The sequence below is a fragment of the Colius striatus genome, chromosome 12 (assembly GCF_028858725.1).
Source record: "Colius striatus isolate bColStr4 chromosome 12, bColStr4.1.hap1, whole genome shotgun sequence".
Taxonomy (NCBI): domain Eukaryota; kingdom Metazoa; phylum Chordata; class Aves; order Coliiformes; family Coliidae; genus Colius; species Colius striatus.
Window position 1 is genome coordinate 24,065,833 of NC_084770.1, and position 22,082 is coordinate 24,087,914.

The window sequence follows — 22,082 nt, forward strand, 5'->3', positions numbered from 1 at the left end:
CTTGTTTCCTCTCATGAATTTGCAACTGCTTTCTAGAAACCCTTGACCAAGACATGTAGAGTGCAAAGCATTATTCACAAGCTATTAAAATAAAGAAGTAATGTTGCTACGTCTAACCCATTGAGTTTTTAATAGGCTTTTAAAAATGTGCTTTGGTATCTAGGCACTAAAAGCACACTTCAATTTGAGGCCATTTTTCTGCTATTTTTTGCAAGTCTGAAAGAACTGATTTTATAACAGAAAAAGTGACTTTCAACTACCCTCCTAAAAAAACTTAGGTAACTTTTTGTTCAAAGTGACTAATCAAATTGATTTGTAGCCGGTGCAGCATTTTCATCTTGAGGTGATTTTCAATCATTAATTAACTTCTGAATAATCTGTGAGGAAGCTGAGTGTATTACTGTTGCATCTTTAGAAGTCTATTCAAGTATGGAACATAATCTGTTATGCTCAGTGCAGAAATCCTGTATGTTTTGCAGAGCTGCCCTTCCTGTGGATGTCAAGTAACTTTGGTTTTATGAAGTAAGCAACTTGGGAATGACTCTGTCATAGTTTAACCACAGAGGGCAACTAAGCACAGCTCCTCGCTCACTCCCCTTATACCTCTTTGATAGAACAGTGTGTTCAGGTGAGCTTCCTGCCAGTGCAGAGTCCAAGTGCACAGAAAAACTAAAAATGCAACTAGTTTAAGCCTAAAATAGATAATTTTCTTAAAAGCAGACTTGAATTCAGCCTGTAGCTAGATGCTTCTCAACAGATGTGTCCCAGTTTATTTTTTCCTGGGCTAAACAGCAGGGGGCAGAAAGTTGTATGATCTGGAAAGGAGAAGTTTTGCTACACAATCATTTTCAGTGGTTTTCTTCCAATTCAGAATCTCAAGACTTAGCTTGGAATGTATTTCACCTTATTTTTTCCAAATTTGTGATTAATTTTAAACTGGAAGAAATAAAACTTCCAGTTTTCAACCACTGTAAAACATTTCTTGAATCTGCTAATTAATTTGCTAAGAACATAATACAGTCCAATTGTTAAAGCTCGGGATGATATAATTTCTTGGATGCTGTAAAATATTTACATTATTTTAAGCATCAAGTAAACTCCACGTGCAATGCCTTTTTTTCTCTTTTTTTCCGTCTTTTTTTTCTCTTTGATCACTGTCCATTATGTGAAATCTATTTTTTACCATTTTGATCCAAGCTGTAATGAAGTCTCCATCTCTGACATATATTTAGACTCTCATACTAATTCATACTAGTTCAGATATACACAGATATAAATACACTCAGTAGCTGAAGTTTGGATTAGGCCTGCAGTTCTCATTTAACAGAAAACCTACTGAACTAAGATTTTGTCTTAATATTATATTTTTAATTTAATGTTAAATGTATTAGACGTGTTTTACATATGGTGCTGTTTATGAAGTGTGCCCATGTACAGGCTCAAAGGTATGAATGGTGGTTCTGTGTCAGTTCCAGATTTTGTTGGAATACCTGTTTCCTATACTGGGGCTGTGTAACACAAACAATAGATGATGTGTAGGGAAGGAAGTCCAAGACTAAGCGTAACCTGGCAAAACTCCATGAGTAAAGCTCCATGGTTCCTTACTTCTCTAAATAAAGGGAAGGAAGTCTCCTGTCATTCTGTGGTTGGCTTTGTAGTCAGGGTCAGGTATATCACAGCACAGTCTCTTTTGTTAAATACTCTTGATTGTTTTTTCAAGATAAGTATAAAGTGTGGCAGTTTGATTACTGCAGTTGTATCTCAAAATCTGAAATTTCACTCACCCGTTGGATTATCTGTAGCAGCAGAAAACATTATTATTTCATTTAGGGTTATGGGTTTTGATTAAATGTAGCAGATTTTTACATTTTAAACATCACATACTGAAGATGGAGGAGTGAGCAGACTGCTTTTACCTGCCTGAAAGTGCAGTTTTTACTGTGTGTAACAGAGTTTTAGAATGCATTTTAGGAGTTACCACAATGTCAGCTTTGTGACTTGCTTATTCTAGATTCTTTGTGACAATTTTAATATATAAGGACAAGTAATCCTTCAGTCCATCTGTCACATAAGAGGAACAACACTCTAAATATTTGCATCGCAATTGTCTCAAAATGCAGGCAATATTCAGTCTTAAGGCACACACCATAGTGACCAAATATGCTGCAAAACACGTTAAATATATTTCCCCCATCGTAAAATATGTAAGAACATTTCTTTCTTATTTATATGTATTTATTTGTATTTATTAGATGACAACTGGTATGTCTTATGCTAACAGCAGCATCAGGATGTTGGAATAATTTGTCCCTGTTTGAAATTGCCCTGCTGAGCTTGAGCAAATCACACCCTCTATATTGGACACAGGAAATTAAAACTGGAAGGCTCTCCCAAAATAGCAAACCTGTTTGTAATTAAATTATTAGCTTTGTTTAATGGAAAAATCATGATCAGAAAACCCTCCCTGTGTACATGCAGCTTTTATTAACTAAAAATAAAACTGTAACTTACAGTGTCTTTCTGCAAGTCAAACTAGTTATGCTAGAGAAAATACTTCTTGTGCTGATGGGACTCTCAACTCTGTTCTTTGCTCCTCTGCTGCTAGAGTTTGTAGAGCCATTCCAGAATATTTTTTTCTCCATAGCTATTTCTGTGTATTTTAGTCTTGTGAGCTGGGTAATTATTCTGGTAGTTCTCCTCCAGAACTCTTGCCAGTAAGATCATAGTATAGTAAGCAATATTTTATTATTGCAAATCTGGTCTTTCATTGTAAAACACCAGAGAAGATCAGATCTCTTTATTTTACATGACTCTTTTAGGACTTGTTTATCCCACAGAATTTGGCCAAAAATCATCTTCCAAATCTGTTTCAAGTAACTGAAAGTCTTAAAGACTAGCTGGTTTTTTTAGCCACATCACCACCATTTCCACAGAAGTGAATTTGTTTCATAACTCGTTTATGTGTAAAGTCAGATCTATCAGGAAGCCTCCTTCCCACCAGCAGTTTAAGGCCCCTCAGGCAAACTGATGAGGGTGTGCCCATGTATTTTGTTCCACTATCTTCAAAGCAGCAGCTGTAGCTGGATGACTTTTGACAGGAACTCAGCAGTTTGCAAACCAGACACTACAGTTTTTCCCAAATCACTGTTACAAACTGTTGAAGAGTAATCTGACTGTGTAGTGATGTGGATGAACAGTATTGGTATGTCCTGTTCCATTGGCTTTGCTGCAAGGGGAATAACCTCTGAGACACAAATATTGGTCCAGTTTCTTGGTTAGCACGGCTATTTCTGAAATGAATGTCTGAGCAGTCATCTACAATAGATGTTCACACAGCTTTCTTGCCAGTAAAATTGCATCAACTTACAAAACAACATGAACTAAGCTGAAAGAATTTTTTTGTTGTTTTTTTTTTCTGTCTGACTGTGTCTACATGAGAAGTTTGGCTGGTGCAGAGAGGTTGGCTGGGGAGGTGTGCTGACCTAGCTGTTTTGGGGAAACTTTGTAACATACATCAAGTCTTTGTATTAAGCACACTGCAGCTGGCTATCTAGGTTCTTTGTGTCTGTTCTAAAAGTATCAACCAAACTCTAAAAGCTGCTAGCTACCTGGGAAACAAAGAGCTGTGAAATGCACACAGATACCCACTTGCCACACGTGTAGATGAAAATTATTAATGTGCACGACAAGCTGTATGTTTTTAAAGTGTAGATGTGTGTGTATGGTGTGGTGTATCATACACCTTTTCACAGTGAAACTTCATGTAACGTATTTACTGTTCCATTGCATCCTTTGCTCTCCTTGATTTATTTTGGAGGAATGGAATCTTAGGTTTTGTGGATGGCTCTTCTTCACTGAAGTATATGAAAGCAATCAGATGTAGTTGATGACTGCTAACATCTCTCTGTACAGTGCATACCCAAAGAGAAGGCAGGAACTGTGCACACAATTCCTGAACTGTGTACTTGCTACTCAGTTACCCAGAGAGCATGAGATTTTTGCAGTGAAGTCTGAATGTTTGATTTCATAATAGCCATCACACCTGCATCTTCACCTATGCAGGCTTTCTCAGAAAAATCTTAATCTATGTAGGGCTTTGATACAAGGCAGCGATGAATCTAGACTAAAAATTACAACATGTGGTATTGTTTCTTTAAATCATTAGATGCTCATTGCCTAAGGGTACATTTGAAAGTGCACTTATTTCTTCTGATCTATTTTCTTGGCTTTCCACTGAACTAGAGATTAAATTTGCTAAATGTACTATAGGGTATACTCAAAGTACTGTACTTTTATAAATCCTTCAATTGAACAAAATAAGCCTGTACTAATCAAAAACATTTGAACAGCACATGGAATTGAGGTAAAATAATGTTATTGTCTTATTTTTTATAATGTATGATCTTGTAATTACCAGAAAGAATTAATGATAAAGAGGCTTTCCATGTCACATTTGTGGTTTGGTTCCATTAGCACTTAACCCAATCCCATTGTGACGGAAGGGTCATTGTCTTCCACGGACACATTGAATCGTTTTCTATAAATGCTGGTAGTCATATCCTATTTTTGTGTCCAAAGAAGGAAGTTACTATTTTCTAAACAGAGAAAAATAGCAATACTATAAGAATTTACTGTTACAGTCTTAATCACTTTCAGATTAGCAAAGAAAGAAGATGCCACACTTATGTCAGTACGAGAAGTACCTTCTCTAGCATAACTAATTTGACTTGCAGAAAGATACTGTGTTGAGGTGCCACCATGAATGAGACTGAGTTGAGCCTTGCCTCAAACAGTACTCTGGAAAGGAATGCAATAGGGAGGTGGGTGTGTCTTTATGCAAGCAACCAAAAGCCTGGAGGAAGCAAAAAAGCCCTTGTAAAGGCTGTGTAAAAAAACTCACTGGTCTTCAGATCACTATTGGTACAATAACCATGTAATATCCAAAGGTTTTAAACAAAGAAATTCCAGGGAAAGAAAAAAGATCCATAATATCTGCACAACCCTGGAGCAGGTGCTGTAATTAGCACAGCTGTCTGAGCTAGTAAAATTGCTAGCAAGTGGCCCAGTGAGGAAACCCTAGAAGAATGGTACAAAAGATAGCATGGAAAATTCTCAGGGAAAGGAAGCATAAACAAGTCTCAGGAGTGCTGGGTTTCCTGACCAGAAATATATCAGATGTGGAAAAAAACCCTCCTACAAACACAAAAAAAACCCAAGGAGGAGATCTGCCTAGCTAATGGAAACATGACCAGGAAATCTAAGGAAAAAATATGTCAGGGAATATTTATTGAAGCAAGGAAATCAGGAAATGCACAAGCATGACCTGTTCCACAGAGCTAGCTGATCCTAATCCAGCGATCACGTACAGGCGCAAACTGTGAATCTCAGAGTCCGCGTTTCTGGTAGGAAGTGTAACACTGATCAAGGGACAAAGTTTGGTTCAAGAGTCAGGTCCAACTTCTAAGCTGAAGAAGCCAAATGAAGTTGAAAATCGTTGATGATGCTTCTCAAGAAAGAAGTAAAAATAAGAAAAAAGTTCAGAAAAAAATTAATCTAAGGCTTTTGTAATGTACATTCTGACTGCTGAGGATGTAGTCTGATCAGTCAGCATAGCCTGGAGTCTGTCCAAAATGCAGAAATAAAGTGAAGCTGTGTCTCTGTTTAGCCAATGTGTGATATCTATACGTGTGCAGTAACAAAAAACACCACTGAATTTGGAAGGTAAACAGTATTATTCTTTCTAGATGCAGCTACTGAATTTAAGCAAATGCTGGTCACATCACCATTCAAAAAATGTTCCAAGTGCACCAAAAGTGAGACAAGATTTTATTTTATCTTATTTACAGTGTGTATTACATTTACTTTACAGAAAGCCTCAGGAATGCGTTTTGATGACAGCTGTGACTTCTAGTCACTTCTAGAATAGAGGACAAGTGATTATGAACAAGCAGTCAGGAGAAATCCACACAGCACTGCAGCTCTATTTGAAATACCACCTATGGATGGTGAGTTGGAAAGATTTATAACAGAATTTATCACTGAATTAGTACCCATCGGCAAAGGGTTAAGCCGCACGTAAACCACAACGAAGTCGTGGTAGCCCGAGTCAGGATGAACGCTGCCACTGCCTTAATATTACCAAACCAGGCTATGAAGTGTGAATGTGAGATAATTGAAGCATCGCTTTGCTCCCAGATATTGGTACCACCCACGAACCTCCTGAATAATGGTTTTAAAACAAAGCTGGATTAGGTTGACAAATTCAGGTGCATCAGGAGAGAAGACGCTGTAAGCTTCCCCGAACACGACAGCAGCGCGCTGCGTGACAGGAAGGTGCATCTGCTGCGCCTGCTGCGGGCCCGGGGCGAAGGCCGTGCCGGGACAGCTGCTCCCGACAGCGAGCCGGCCGGGGCCCCGCGGGACGCCTGTGCCCCGCGGCAGCGCGCAGGGCTCCAGGCCGACGGCCAGCGGGAATCACCCGCACTGCCCCGCCCGGCGTCCGCGGCTCCGCCTTCCCCCGGCCTCCGCTAACTTCGTGCGGGACGAGCGGAGCGGTGGCCCCAGCAGTCGGGCAGTAGGGAAGCGTGACAGACCCCGGCAGGCCCTGAGGGACATCCCGGTGGGCCCTGCCCACAGCCCCGCCATCCGCAGGGTTCCCCTGCCGCAAGGCCAGGCCGCCCCCGTCCCACAGCTCCGAGTACCAAACTTTGCGCGGCAGTTGCATAACTGCGGGCGGGGCGGGGCGGGGGCCGGGCCCGGGCCGCCGAGGGGCGGGCAGGAGGGGCTGGCGCTGCCCTCATCCCGCCGCAGCCCGCCGCGGCCCGGCCCGGGGGCTGACCCGCCCGCCCCTCCGCCGGCGGCCCGCGACACCGACCCTGCTGGCGGGGGTGCCGAGGCAGTGCCCGCGCTGCCCGTCCCGCCGCCCGCCCGCTGCGGCAGCGCGGCGCTGAGCCCGGAGAGCCGCCCGGCCGGCTCCGAAGGGCACGTCCTCGGCGGCGGCGACCAGCAACTGGGCCGGCCCCGGCGACTTCCTGCCCGCGGGGCCGTCTGCGCCCGCCGTCGGCGCCGACGGCTGAAAAATGAACCCCGCTCCCGCGCCTCCGCCGCCGGGGCAGCAGGTGATCCACGTAACGCAGGATCTGGACACGGAGCTGGAGGCGCTCTTCAACGCGGTGATGAACCCCAAGCCCAGCTCCTGGAGGAAGAAGATCCTGCCCGAGTCCTTCTTCAAGGAGCCCGACTCGGGCTCGCACTCGCGGCAGTCGAGCACGGACTCGGGCGGCCCCCCGCCGCGGCCCGTCGCCGCGCAGCACGTCCGCTCGCACTCCTCGCCCGCCTCGCTCGTGGGCTCGGGCGCGGCGCCGCAGCACGCGCACCTCCGCCAGCGCTCCTACGACGTGACGGACGAGCTGCCGCTGCCGCCCGGCTGGGAGATGGCGCTCACGCACACGGGACAGCGGTACTTCCTCAAGTGAGTGGCGCGGAGGCGCCGGCGCTGCCTCGGAGCGCGGCTGGAGCTCGGCGGCGGCTGCAGCCCCGCGACGGGTGCGGGGTGCCGGGTCGGCGGGCGGGCTGCCACGGCCCAGTCCACACCGGGGGAGGGTTAGCCGAGTTTCACGGGGTCGGCTCAGAGGAGCCAGGCTGGGGTGGGAGCGGGTCGCCGGGCCGGCCGGCCGAGAGCTGCGCCGTGAGGGGAGAACGCGCGGGGTGAGCGATGTGGGAGCAGCGGGGTGGGCGGAGGGTGCGCGGGGGCGAAGAGCTCCAAGGCTGAGGTGGATGCGAGGAGACTCCCGCTTCACCAGTGGCAGAGGAAGATGATGGAGGTGAAGCGGGGCGCAGGCTGGAGGGCTGCTTCCAGTGCCGGGGGAAAAGCCCTACCTGTGAGCAGCCCGTTCTCGTATTTCTTTCCTGCTGATTGGAGGCTCAGATACTATTTTTTAAAAAATAATGGTAATAGCGGTTGTTCAGGGCATTTTCCAGAATATAGGACGGGACACTCTGTGTCTGTGGCCTATTGGAGATGAAGCAGGCTATGGATGGGGGAACTGCATCACCCGGGCGCACGGGTCTGTAGTCCAAGCTTTGGCTGTGAAACCACCCTGTTGGTATCATGTGTGGCTTTTCCCTGATGGAATGCACTGCTGCAGTGCAAGTGGTGTGGATTATATTTATAGCATCCATATCTTTAGGGGCACAGGAGGAGGCTTCCTTATTTTAGTGACAGATTTTTAGGAGTGTGGTAACATGACTGCCTGTCCCTCCTGGCCAGTAACTTTGGCCAGAGTTTTATTTCTGACGTTTGGGATTTGGTTCAAAGGGTTTAATAGGCCAGCAAACATGTAATGATTTTAATATATGGTGAAACAGCAGTTCACTATAGGTTCTGTATCTGTGTTCCAGATTCATTACGAAGCGGCATTGTATTAAGCTGGTAAATATGCAGTGGCAAAGTGTTTCCTAATGAAATAAAACATTTACTGATGAAACATCTGCCTAAGGATATTGGGGGAGTCAAAAGTTTTGGGATTACGGGAGATCATTTACTTGTTTACTGCAGCCTTCTCAGTCAGGAGAGCAGGTAGCATCTTGAGTTCATGTTCAACCGCGCGCGTGTGTGTGTGTTTATTCAGCCATCATAGGATATAGGCAATGCGTGATGAGACTGGGGAAAGATCAGGAATGTTAACTGTTAGGAAAAAATAAATACATAATATGCGTGATTCTGTAATTACTTATTTGCCTTGTGGCTCTGGAATCTCCAAAGGTTTACTCAAGAGACCAATCTTCAAATTACTCTGTACAGAGTTCAGATTTTTGCCTCTTGTCATACTCTGGGCTACTTGGAAAGCATGAAACAAGGTTTGCTTTCGTTCTGCCATTCTGTATGTTACTGTGTGTGGACTGTAACACCAGGTGAACATGTGCCAGGGTCCAAATTAGGAGGTTTTTTTATTAATCTGTTGTGTTTACCTGAACAAGAAGATCTTTTTGCTCTGCACTTTGCATACATTTCTCTCAATAGAACAGGACAGAGAACAAGCCATTGACTGATATAAACACTGTAACAGATCATTAATAAATAAGTATTTTATATAAGTTATTGCTAGGGCTTGGCTAGCAGGTGTTTTCAGATAGAACCCCACAGTGTTTAACAGCTGATTAACAACGTCCTTTAAAAAATATAAAGTGAAGTTTTCATTGTGTATGCAATTTATCACCTAGGTTAGTCTTTTGTTTCACTTTCCCAGTTTTACTTATCCAATAGAACTTTTCTCATTTCCATAAAAAATATTTGGAAGAATGCATTTCTACCTATAATGTATTTCTTTATACCTCAATGCTTTGGGGAGTAATACTTAGCTATAACATAATCCCATATAAATTACAGTATTTCGCAAGTAGTGTATTTTTTTTCAGGTGAAACTGGAATTTTCTGCAGATATTTAAGATTGTTTATGGAAAGTGTAGTTTAAAACTGTGTGCAATAATATGTAGGTTCAATCAGATGATGTTCTTGAAAATCTTGTTTGGTCAAAGCAGGCATACAAGGCTACATTTTCCTACATTAAAAAAAAAAAAGTACTATTTCTTTCTAGCTTAATAATATAGATTTGTTTATAGTCCTTAGCAAAAGAAAATTGAGAAGTAAATTAAGAGCAAATAGCCAAATTAGATCCTGTTAAAGCCTTTTATTGTCTGTTGAAGTGTAGAATGCCATTTGTTGAATTTAAACGTATTTTCAAGAGTTATTAAACAAATGCAGTGACAGGACTTCCAGTGAGTTAACCTTGTTGACTGGGAACCAGCTATAACTTGAAGCAATCACACTCCTGCATGTCCGTTCCTGCAGAAATTTTCTGGCTGTGACTGGAAGAAACTTAAGTAGCCTGGGGACCACTCCACCCTGCAATTAAATACCAAACCACAGGAGTGGGGGGTGGAAAACAGACTAATGAGCACCCACTTACAGCAGCGTTATCTAAAGCATTTTTCTTCGGGTGCATGTGTGGAAAATAAATAAGTGTGATTTATTTCTGATAAAGGGAAAGAGAGGCAAACCGCCATTCTTGGCTCTTAGGCTGGTAAGTGGGAATATCAGTTGCATATCAATTCACATGCTGAGCTGTGTACACATGTTCTGTAGAAAGAATTTTTCAAGTATTACTTTCCACTGATTTGTTTTTAGGTGGTACAGCCTCACAGTTCAAGGGAAGACTAAGATTTTCAATGTTTCCTCACTGTGTGCAATGCTTCTCGGTCAGGCTCTGATTTTGTTTCAGAAAGGAAACAGAACACAGAGAACACAGCCTTTGCATTATACAGATTGGTGAAACTGTTGCTGCTGTTCCCTTTAACACAGCATGTGTTTTTTGATGTTACAGTGAGCTTTTGCCAAATCAGGACGTGTTTGCTGTAAATCCTGTTCAAGGGGAAAGAACGCTAATTACTGTCAATACCTGATTTACTTGACTTGTTCAGATCTTTTCCTACTGATGTCTGTTGGTGGAGAAGCTTGACTTAAAATACAGGACCAGTTTTACATTACTGAGGATGTTCATCAGGAGAAAAAAAAGTGATGTAAATACTATGAAAAATACTTTTTTTTCCTGAAAATGCCAAAACAAGGAATACTAAGACAGTGGAAGTGCTCAAATAATTTCCAAATATAGCCTTTCCCTGTAAGGGAATTTGTGTTAATTCTGTAGGGATTTTAATTGTTTTCTATTGATACAGTGCTTGGTGCTGTACAGTACTCATAAAAGAGTTACTTATCCACCTCAGGAATGCAGTTGCACAACTAGACATGGGGGAGGAGATGGGCAATGCAAGAGACAGTTACTCTGCAAAGTTCTGATAAAGATGTGGCAAACACAACACCTTTGTGTGACACTTCTGCAGTTGTGACCACATTTACTCATGGATGAGGGGTGTGCCCTGTAAGGTGGGCCTTACAGCAGTGTGGCTTTCTTTGGTCCCTGTAGAAATATGGTGCAAAGCGGCCGTGTATGCTCACTGTTTTTGATGTCATACATTGCAAAGGGACATTTTCAAAAAGCACATGGCTTTTGGAGCATTTATTCCACGCTTTAAGGAATTTCTTTTGTTCCCCTTGTGATGTGTGGAGTAATTTCAGCCTCTTGATTCTGAGATTGTGCCAGATCTCACTTTGACAGAATCCAAGAGATTGGGCTTTGTCTAAGGGACCTCTGATGTGATCAAGTAGGAGAGAGGATCAGAACATGAACTCCTCAGGCATACACAGGTCATTTGATTCCTACAAGTGGAAATATGGAATAGAAAAATAGGTAAAATAATTTTAGGATTAGAAAGAAATTGTTCTAGTCTCTTGATGTAATGTTCTCTGTTACTGTCTATAAGCAAGAATAATAGTGGAATTTCAAAGCTGTCTCTCAAAACAGAGAGTTATTTTAGTGTGCTAGTTTATTGCAATAGGGTGTTTCTCCCTATTCTGTGGACAGAATAAGAATTAAAGAAATTGACTGTATAGGTTGTTCAGGAAGACCTGTTTTATTTCAGTACAATATTATCTAAATATTGTCTAAACTTCTGGCAAGGAACAGTTACATAGATAAATTTGAATATGCTTCCAAAATCAGATGTGTAAATACAACACAATCAGTAATCACACGAGTATTTAAGTTTTATTCAAGAATTATTGATATTGAAAGTTACTATTGGGACCTACTAATACAAGGCTAGACCCTAGTCCATGTCCCTGCTGTTCCATACTTTGCAGGCTGTTCTGCTTCATTACCATTACAAAGCTATGGCTGCAGTTAGAACTGTATTTCAGTTATCACAACTTCAAAAGTTTCTCAGTTTACTATGTATGTACAGAATGCAACCTTATTTCAGATACTTCTGTATGAACTTAATTGCTGTACTTGACAAATGCATTAAATGCTAAACACTGACAAACTATGAAAGTAAATATTTCTTAGTTATCTGCATACAAAGTTAAAATATTTTCTTTTACCGTGATATGAAGAAAATGCTGTTTCCTGGTAGTTTTTAGGTACCTTTTTGATTTATATATTTTTTTTTCTGCTAAATAATGAGTAAATTCTTACAGTTGTATCCAGCTTGATATGAATGTCTACCTTGATGGGAATGTTCACACAGAGCAAACAGTGGAGATAGTGTGATTGCCTGAAAGGCTACACTGATTGTTTTGACTTTGAAGACTGTTAATTTCATAATTTAGAGGTCTCTCTTACAAGTCCATTTAAACACAGTATATCTGCTGCCTAAGAAAGACCTAAGTTTATGCATTTATTTGCCAACAGAGGTTTACAAATACTATCGTCAGATTAATTTTCATAGAATCGCAGAATGATTTGAGAAGGAAGAGACCTTTAAATGGACACATTGCATCCTCCACATTGCACTAGGTCAGGCTGTTCAAAGCACATCCAGCTTGGCCTTGGTCTCTTCCAGTGGTGAGGCACTCCCAACCTCACTGGGCAGCCTCTTCCACTGCTTTAAAACTTCACACTTTCAAACTAAATGGTGAGACACCGGTGGCCTAGTAGTTTGTGGTAAGAGTTGTGTAATTTAATACACATTTTAAAAAAAAATCAGAACGTCAGAAAATATTTTTAGGTTTTTTTAGAGGTAACTCTGTTTCTTGCCAAGGGCACATGAATATGTCAAGCCTGCAACTTGACATACAATAACAATGGCCTTATAGCAGAAATCAGCTATTTCTAAGGTCTTTGGATGTTCCTGTTCGGAGCTGGGTTCTGTCTTGCTGACTGGTAGGTATCTGGTTTAGATCTTGATGGAAGAGAGCTGGTGAAGAGAGCAGAACACAGTGTTCTAAGTTATGGCACTATGGACTGATGCTACAGATCTGTTGCAGCCAGAGCCATGGATCATGTTTATTTATGCTGATTGTAAATGGGCTATTCAACGAAGTCTGCTTTGAGTAGTAACAGAAAGGTCTGATAGGCTTAAGCTTGCAAATTACAGTGAGGTGAAAAAAAGAGATTCATGTTTCTTTGTGGAAATTTCTTCCTATTGACAATGATAAATATTTGGAGTAGATTACATTAAGATCAGACTGTTTCAGTGGGGGACATATTGACCTGGGTAGAGAAATAACTTATTTTGATGTAAATTTATAAAGCATAGATGAAAACTTAAGCTGATTTCTACACTGCTGTTGGATTCACTCTTAAAAACTTTAAAAAAAACCCACCAAGGATCTACGAGCTACATTTTCCCCTCTGAATTTGGTAGCAGGAACAGCTACACAGTTTTCAATGAAAGCTAATAATTATTCATTTTCTGGACCAAGACAGTGTATTTTCATGATCAATAAACTATTTTTTAGAATCTATAATCATGTCACCTGTGGTGCTTAATAAAATTTGGTAGTAAATTTGGCACTTAAAATGTGGCACTTGATAAAACCCAAGGATGAAAGCAGATCTGGAACAAAATTACTTTGAGGACATGTTTGATTTAGAGGATGTGATCTGGTTCCCTCTCTTGTTGGGTTTTCTGAGTTAGGATACAAGCTACGTTTTTTACTTAGCTGTAAAGTGTCAGTAAAGAAAGCTTTAAGCAAGGCTACAGTGACTGTAGAAGTTTTACCAAGAAGCATTTCCTTTGAGGAAGTATTTAAGAAACTTATTGTAAAATTCTGTCTAGACAAAAAAGTTGCATGGAAGTGTACTAGTTAACTAACAGTTACTTGTGTGCACTGCTGAATGGTTTAAGGAAATCAAGGACAACTCTGCTATATGCACTAGTGTGTTGATATAAAATCAGATGTAATGGACTGATGCACACTTCTAAGACGGTAGATGAATAATGTTTATGCAGAGAATTGTGTTGGTTTAATGAAATTTGTCTTTAATTATTCCTTTAGTCTAAGTGTTAAACCCGAAGTCCAGGAGTATTTGTGCATTAATTGAGGACAACTATCATGCATCTGTCTCATGATATGAGCTGAGAATACAATGGCTTTATGGATTAATCATTAGAGAAGAATATGGTTAGGATATCTTTAGAAAGATGTGTCTAGAATAGATACAGGTGATAATTAAGAATGCTACCATGAAAATTATTTTCTGGGACTGTCTGAAAGGGTTTTGGCTGTGCTAATGGTACTTGGATTACTCAAAGAAAGAAAAATTAGCAGTAGGTTTGTTTTTGTTATTTTTGCGAGTGTGTGTTCGGCGTGTTAAAAGATGATCTGCCTGACCATCTTTACTCCATAACTGGTAAAAAGATGATGGTTACACACAACCATCTGCCTCTTAAGTTGATGGCTGTGTCTGTCTTTGAACAGACTTGGCAACACAGAATTGATAAAGTCTGTCCTTTCCAGCTTTTTCCTGTTCACTCCTTCAGATTGTATTGGAAGAGTCAGTGGCTGGATTTTTTACTTGTTTGCATGCTTTGGATGAAGTTGAAAATTAGTTTTACCGATAGTTCTATCTCTTGAATTACAGTACAAGAGCTTCTTTGTAGCAGTATATTTAGTGCTCTGGGGCCTTGCGTGACTAGCAAAGATAAATTGTATGGAAGCAATTAAATCCAAAGGAAACGTCATGTGTGCTGAATTTCAACAGACAGACTTGTGGCATTTTCCACAAGAGAGACAGATGGGCATGGGCTGAGGTGGAGGTAGGTTTCTTTGGGGCAATTTTTTTACAGTGATTAAATCCAAGTCCAGACCTAGCATGAATATGAGTGTCACTGCTGAATGAACTCTTCACGAAATAAAACTTGAGAACATTGCATTGTGATGCAGTATTTCCCCACTTATGACTATATTTAAGGCAGATGTGACTGGAGCTGCACTGAAGAGACAAAGACAGGCGTGCTCAGAGAACTCAACAGACTATGTTGTGTTAAAACCCAAACAATTGCTTGGAGTCACCACAAATTGCTACAATATACGGGGAGGTGTGAAAGGGGAGTTATCTCCCTTCCATTTTCTCACAGCTACTGGCATGCACATAGACAATTAAAGCCTAAGCACAGCAACAGTAGAGCTGCAGACACAGCTTTTCCTGCAGTAACTTGTTTGTCTGCCCATAAACTACCCCAGTGTCTGCTGGCTCCTCGTTGTTTACTTGGTCAGAATGCTCCTTTTTTGTTCAGTGGTATTGATCTATTCTAATCCTTCTTGGGTTCAGAATTCTAAGTCTTTCTGGTTTGTGAAGACACTTCCTCAGTACATTTGAGGTTTTTTTCTTTACCACAATTGAATCTTTCTCACCTGTGATCAATTTTCCTGGTCTATTTACTGTTGGTGTTTTTTTGTTAAATGTTCTGTGTTTCTATTTTTTCAGTGATTGATTGGTGAGCAGTGATGTAAGCATCACAAAATGAAGGAATGCTCTTCTCTCAGCAAATGCCTAAAAGCTGCATTGGAGTGTATTGTGTTTCTGAAATCAGACATAGTATTTGAACTGTAAGTTTTCTGTTTATGTGAGGTTCTTTACGGCCACAAGCATTCTATTCTATGTGGGTTTGGGTTTTTTTCAGTTTTTAAAGGTTTATTTAAAATTGTTTTAAGGGTATCAGATTGACATGTTTCCTCAGGCTTCACTATGAAGCCCCTAAATACAGCACCATCAGAGATGGAGGAAGCACCAGTTGTTGGGAAGCTGACCTAGGTTGGAGGAAACAGCAGTGCGGTTCCTGTTGTGCTGCAGAGCGAGACTCTTAGGAAGTCTTGTAATCTCTCTGTGCCTTCGTTTGTGCTATGTAAAACTAGAATAACATGTCTTTGCACTTTCTAGTAGCTCCTGTGAGATAGCATGTTATGGATCAAGGCACTAGCGTGAAATTCAGAAGTGTCTGGAGTGATATTGACAACATGGGGCATATGCATTGTAAGAACTGATCAGCATCTCTCAGAGTTTTCTCAAAATGTGGTATCTTCCAAAACTTCAGAAATAAAAGTAATTATTGCTTTTGTAATATAAAATAATGTAAGTAAAGCACTACGCTCCAAAAGCTTTGGTTTGTCTGTTTCCCTGGATAGTTTGAACAAAGTAATTTTTCTAATCTTAACGTCCATTCTGGATGATTTTTTTTGGAGGTTGCTGTATGTGGATACACTTCACTGCAGCCTTCTGCCAGTCCAATTTTTACCTAGATTAGGTATTTGGAGACTCAAGCAGAGCAGGCTTTGAATCTGAATGAGTACAGCCTGCACTGGATGGTCATGATTGTACAGCTTTGTGGGGAATATAGTAAAAGGTCACAATAATTGAGCTTACAAGAGCAGAATTTAGTCTGGGAGTTATTCACAGAAGGGCTATTTTGTTTCACGTTTGGGTTTGATACTACATTTTCGTTGTCATGTTTGTAATTTTGCTCATTCTACTGTGTATGTATAAACAGAGATGTAGGTGCCTTTGTCATGAGAGGTAAGGGGAAAAAATGTTTTTTGCAAATGTACGTGGCTTAATTGCATAGATGTATGTCAAAAGTGAGGATATGACGTGGTGTAAAGATAATATGAAAGCTGTGAACCAAATTTTAATGTTGAATAAATGGTGTGTGTATGCAATTGACAACTTCTCTAACTGACATGGCAGTCTTGGTAGCAGGAGGAGTGTAGTGATGCCAGTGATTCCTACCATCTCTTCAGGCTGCAGAGGATATGCATAGTATAATTTTTTGACAGCCATTCCTTTAATGAAGACTTATCCAGTCATGGGATGACCTTTTCACAGATGTTGCCATCACTGTCTCTCAACCCTGACACGTCACCCAAATGGCAGATTATAATTTTAGACAAAACTCATTTTTATTAAGAGATAGCAGAGGGTTCTGCTTCTTCATTCATGTTTTATATTTAGTATTTTGATTTTTATCTGTTACTGAAAGGTTTTATGGCAGTGGAGAATCAATGAAATTATACCACTGCAAGAGAATGGACAATATGAAATAAAATAACTAAAGAGATTTCTAGTGAGACTGTTTACAACTTGTTGAAAGTGGAACATGAAAGGTTTGATATTTAGGAGAAATTAAGTTTTGCCAGGGATTCAGCACTGAGATTAGTGAGCAAAAATATGTATGTTATAAAAGAGGATTGTGGCTTCAATTTATGAGATTCCTAGGGTTAAAAAAGCATCATTTTAAAGTTACACCAAACTTGAAAGCAGAAAAATATTGAATCAGTCATCATACTAAAAGAAAAAAAGGCAAAATTCCACTGAAAAAAGCAGCTATTTGTGAAAATTTCTGAAGCTTCTGATTTCACAAGTCTTTTAATTTTTCTGTGTATGTTTATTTTTTTAAAATATATTTTACTCTAAATTCCTTCAAAAATACATTAGGAATATAAAAAGCTCAGTTTCAAAGTTATCCTGTGATAGCCTCCTGAAGGCCTCTGTAGACAGTTGTTGGTACAAAGATTGTGGATGTGATCAGTTGTAGTAGGGCTTCTGCTGAAAGTCACCATCCAAAATTCTTTCTGTTTTCCCACTTTAGGAACGCTTGTTATTATTCTTTGTTTTAATTTATGTCTGGAAAGGGAAAATAAGGTTCTCTGGGAAGTCAAGAGACAGCAGATGACAGTTGATTTTTTTTTTCAGTGTCACACTCAGACATACCTAATTGGAGAATTTTTAATTGTGAATTAATAGTTCACTTGAGGGTTTGGGGATCTTGGTTTTAATTTTTATTTACCAATGTCGTAGGACATTTTTGTTTGAAAAGTGCTGTTGGACTTGTTTTTCTATGACTGTTTTTATAAGTCAGCAGAAAAAGACTAGGTGGTATAATGGGAAGGTACAAACTTAGCTGTTTTCATAGCTTTTACAAACATCTTTATCACCTCTACAGTCTCAAAGAAGTATAGCAAAACTTAGATAATTTCCTGGCATAACAAAAGATATATTTTGGAAAAAGTGCTTTGCAAAATGGGATAGACGATGGTTACAGTGATTTGTTGCTGCTCCAAGTGGAAATTTCGATCTCACAAATCCATACTTGAGATGGATTCCTCTTGTGAGTGGGAATTACTTTGAACCAGAATCCAGAAGCAGAGACAACAGACCTCCCTGCTTCATAGAGGTATGAAATGTAAGACTTGAAAGACATTCATTGTTCCCTGTCAGGGGTTTGTCTGTGACAGTGATGTGATTGGGGCAGGCTGCAGTGCAAGGCAGCAGCAGGAGATCACTAGACCCGATGGTGCTCTGTTCAGAGTGCGGTCCTGTTGAAGAGAGGCTTCTGACTGCAGCATAAATGTTCAGCTGCCTGTTTCTCCCGGGTCTCATGATGACTAAAGGCTGGTAGATGAGGCAGCTGGGCTGCCTGCATCTGGTATGCAAAGGTCTCAGGATGACAGTGCCTTGCTGAGCAGGTGCCCGAGTGGCTGGGGACAGCAGGGCCTGTGTCAAGGCTCCTCTGGTGTATGCTGCAGCTCATGCTTGGAGAGTAAGAGTTGGTGAGAATATGTCTTTCAATGAAGCTGAATGGATAGAATTCTTCTCTTGACTTCTCAAAGAGACAGTGCCAGAACTTTAAATTCAGGATAATGGGTTCATTCTTCTCTTGTGTCTGTACTCAAGAAGAACCATATGACCATACTTCAAACCAAGCAGATCCTGAGTAGATATGGAGAACCATAGTCATTCACTTGTGGGATTTTGTTCTCAGAGTACCTTTTTTCACTCTTGACAGAACAGTTTGCCTCTTAGTTGGTATCCAGTGACTGTGGTTGCATTTTGGTCCCCATGGCAAAGTAGTGAGGGGATAGTGTGAAAGTCAGGAATGCCCCTGGAGAATTTGTATTCCCTATTCCAGCCTGTTGGTTCCCTGAGAAAAAGCTGACGTGCTGTAGTATGGGAGATGCCACCCACAATGCATTTTATGCATTGCTTTATGTCTGGCTTAAAAAAAAATTGTTTTGCAAGCTGTGATACCTTTGTTCTGTCTTCATGGTTTATCAGTTTTATGGATCGTGTGAAAATTTTTCTCCTTTAGATACAGAGAATTAATCAGAGTATTGTATTTTTTAAACAATCCAAATATTGTTTCAAGCGTTTATTTAAATTTCTTACTATCTGATCTTGCAAGTTTTCCTCAGTTATCGAAACAAGGCTCTCAAAAGCAGTAAATGTTTCTAAGTTTAGGTTGTCATTAATGACCTGAGAGGTGACAAACTCTGTAACCTCTGCAAGCAACAGTTTGTTTTAAATGCTGAACACTTACCAGGATGAGGCAAAAGTTTACTTTTCAAGGTTTTTCCCTTTGGACTTTCTATTTTTAGTACTGACAATAATGATTATTTTTTCCTGCAAACGGCTGAAGTAAGGAGATCTGTGATGGATGTGTTCAGTAGCTGTCCCAGCACGGAGACCTCTTAGCTGGGACTTTCACCAGATGTACTTGGCTTTTGTGTTAATTAAAATAACTCTATTGACATGATGAATAAGCTGATTTTGTTCACTGATGCCTCCATTTGTCTTACCCAGCCACAGCATATTGTTAGATAACTCCTTTTCAACAATGGCTAGAATGTAGTTGCCTTTTTTTCCCCTCCTGAATTCTGTCTTGTTATGAGACACAAGAATTGTTTCGCATGCTGTAGTTCTTGCCACAAAATTTGACTTTTATGGCATTTCTTATTCTTCTTCAGATTTCCAGTGGAATTATTTCAGAGGTGGAACACATAAACACAAATATACACAAACACAAGAAGGATACAAGCAACAAATGTGTAGTTTGTGTTTTGGAGTATCTCTCTCTGTCAGAACAGTAATCCTTATTTTAGTATATGCAAAGTGCTCGATAAGATGGAACTGACACTATTAATGTAGTTGATTTAGGCTACTGAAAGGGGACTCTTATGGTCAATTTCCTAAATGTATTCAGTAAATAGCATGATAAGAGGTACATCATAGGAAAACATGCTCTATTTGAGGAATGTGGAGGGTTTTATAGCTGACCGTGGGCTTGGAGCGTGCATCACCTTGGAAGTGTGCTTGCAGGTTGTAAGGCTACACGTCATGCTACTTTTGGGTGCAGAAAACTTGAAAATTCTCAAAATATAGGCTACTGTAGTGCTTTAATTAAAAATAATAAGAACCAGAGTGCTTCAGTAGCAAGTTAACAGCTTGAATTGCTGACCTGGAGATTAATCATCCACATCATGACCATGTTGTTGTCTTTCCCATTTAAATTCTGTAAGTGTTGTAAAATTACTGACCCATAAGGGCTTTTTAACTGAGAGCTCTCTGGCTAAAAGACAGCTGCTTTTGAATAGAAATAATGAAAATTAAGAAGGCCTGTAAACATTCCATCTTTTAAATTAGCACATATTAGAAATTATGACATACAGCTGTGTGCTCTCCTGGTTTGTTTTTTTGCGGGGAGGGGAGCATTCACCAGGCACTGAAGGCAGGGTTAAGCCAATAAGAGATTTAAAGCTGAGTTTACTGCAATGAGATGGAAAGTATGATCCAACTTTAAGTGAGTAGTTGTGTGCTTTACAGCTTCCCTCCAGAGTTTAAACTAAAGGTTTGCAAAAAGCCTTTGAGGGTTAAGTTTTTTTCATGTAAGCAAATTACAAGAGAGGTTAGTCGTTTTTGTTTGTGACTGTTAAAAAACCTTGATTTTCATGGATCCCTTCCAACTCAGGATATTCAATGCTTCCATGATGAAATCTACATTTATTTAATAAGAAGTCCAACTGAAACATAGAGAGATTGTTTTCAAGGTAAGAAGATGGTCTAAATTACATTCCTACAAGGTTTAAAAGAACAGACTTTAGATACTAGATTTTAAATGGTTTACTTGGAAATTTTACAGCATTTTATGACACTACTTTTAAAATCTTTTTCCAGTCATTGTCAGAATTTTTTGTAGCTATGGTGTGAGATTCCAATATTTAAAATATAGTCACATCTCTCTTAGCATAGCAAGCTTCTTTCTAGTCTCTCTGCCCTGAAATTGTATTTCTTAGCCAAGTTTAATGCATGGTTTAAACATTACCTGCTCAGTCACTCTCTAAATAGGCTTTGGGCCGGCATCTAAACTGCTAATAATGTAGTTACTATGTGCTGTTTCAATGTTATGGCCTTATTCCTTTAGAATACAGCAGAGTATGTTTGTTTGAAGCATGCAGAACTTCTCATACCAGTAAGCCTCAAAAAGCATGCACTTTGCATTGAACAGTGCACCCCATTGTAAACCGGTGAGATGCACCTTCATTGTCAAAATGTCTGATATTTTTACACATCATCCTCAGCTTAAGGGAAGTCTTGCTTGTCCACACTTGTCCTTAAGTTTTTGAAAGGGTTTTCCTTTCAAATAGACTACATTTGATTGGATTCGTACAGTGACAGGAGTGACAGCAGTTCCTTACCTTCAGCTAAATTTTATTAGAAATTCTAGCCCCTCTTTAAAATCCTCAAATTACATCCAGAAAGCCCCAGTGTAAGACTGTCACCCTTCCTCAGCCGAGGTCAACTGTCAGCTACCAGACATTGTTTCTTTATTTTGGAAAGGTTTTGTTTGGTCAATGACTTGATCTTTTAACCAGATCCTGCTTTTCATCTGTTTTTCATGGCAAACGATCACATTTCCCAACTATTTGCAAACAGTGACTGTCTGGCAGGATTTCCTGGATACACAGTAGTTTGAGATTGTAAAAGGCTCGCTTTCAGAACTGCAGTGATTAGTATGGTTATTTGTACTGCCTTTTCTTCCATGGGACCTAAACAGTTTATCATATGGAAAGTAGAAATAGCATCCAAGAAAAATTAATCTGCTAGCTAATCACCTCCACCATGAATCATAAAGAAAGAAAGAAAAAAGAAATAGGACACCCTCAGCCTTTATCTACTAAAACTTTTTGAAGAGCTGGAATCAATACTTTGAGTGTCAAAATTCTGTAAGAAACTCCTGACAAAATTATTTCTAACTTGATTCCATTTTTGTGTAGTAGAGTGAGGTGTACTGACCTGTGAATTGAAGGTGTATGAGCAGGAGGCAGTGATGACTATGAAGAAAAACGTTTCCTTGTTAAACTTTTTAAAATTTTCTAAGCTGATGTTCAAAATAAAAAGCAAGGGAGT

General features: G+C 40.2%; 1 protein-coding gene across 1 annotated transcript in view; it reads left to right on the top strand.

Annotated features, from left to right (window-relative positions):
• Positions 1-6,993: 6,993 nt before the first annotated feature.
• The window catches only part of WWTR1 (WW domain containing transcription regulator 1), a 48,943-nt gene continuing 33,854 nt past the window's right edge, over positions 6,994-22,082 (top strand). Inside the window, exon 1 of the mRNA XM_062006232.1 lies at positions 6,994-7,471. Coding sequence (XP_061862216.1) covers positions 7,080-7,471 — 392 coding nt within the window. The 5' untranslated portion in view covers positions 6,994-7,079. The remainder of the gene's footprint in view (positions 7,472-22,082) is intronic.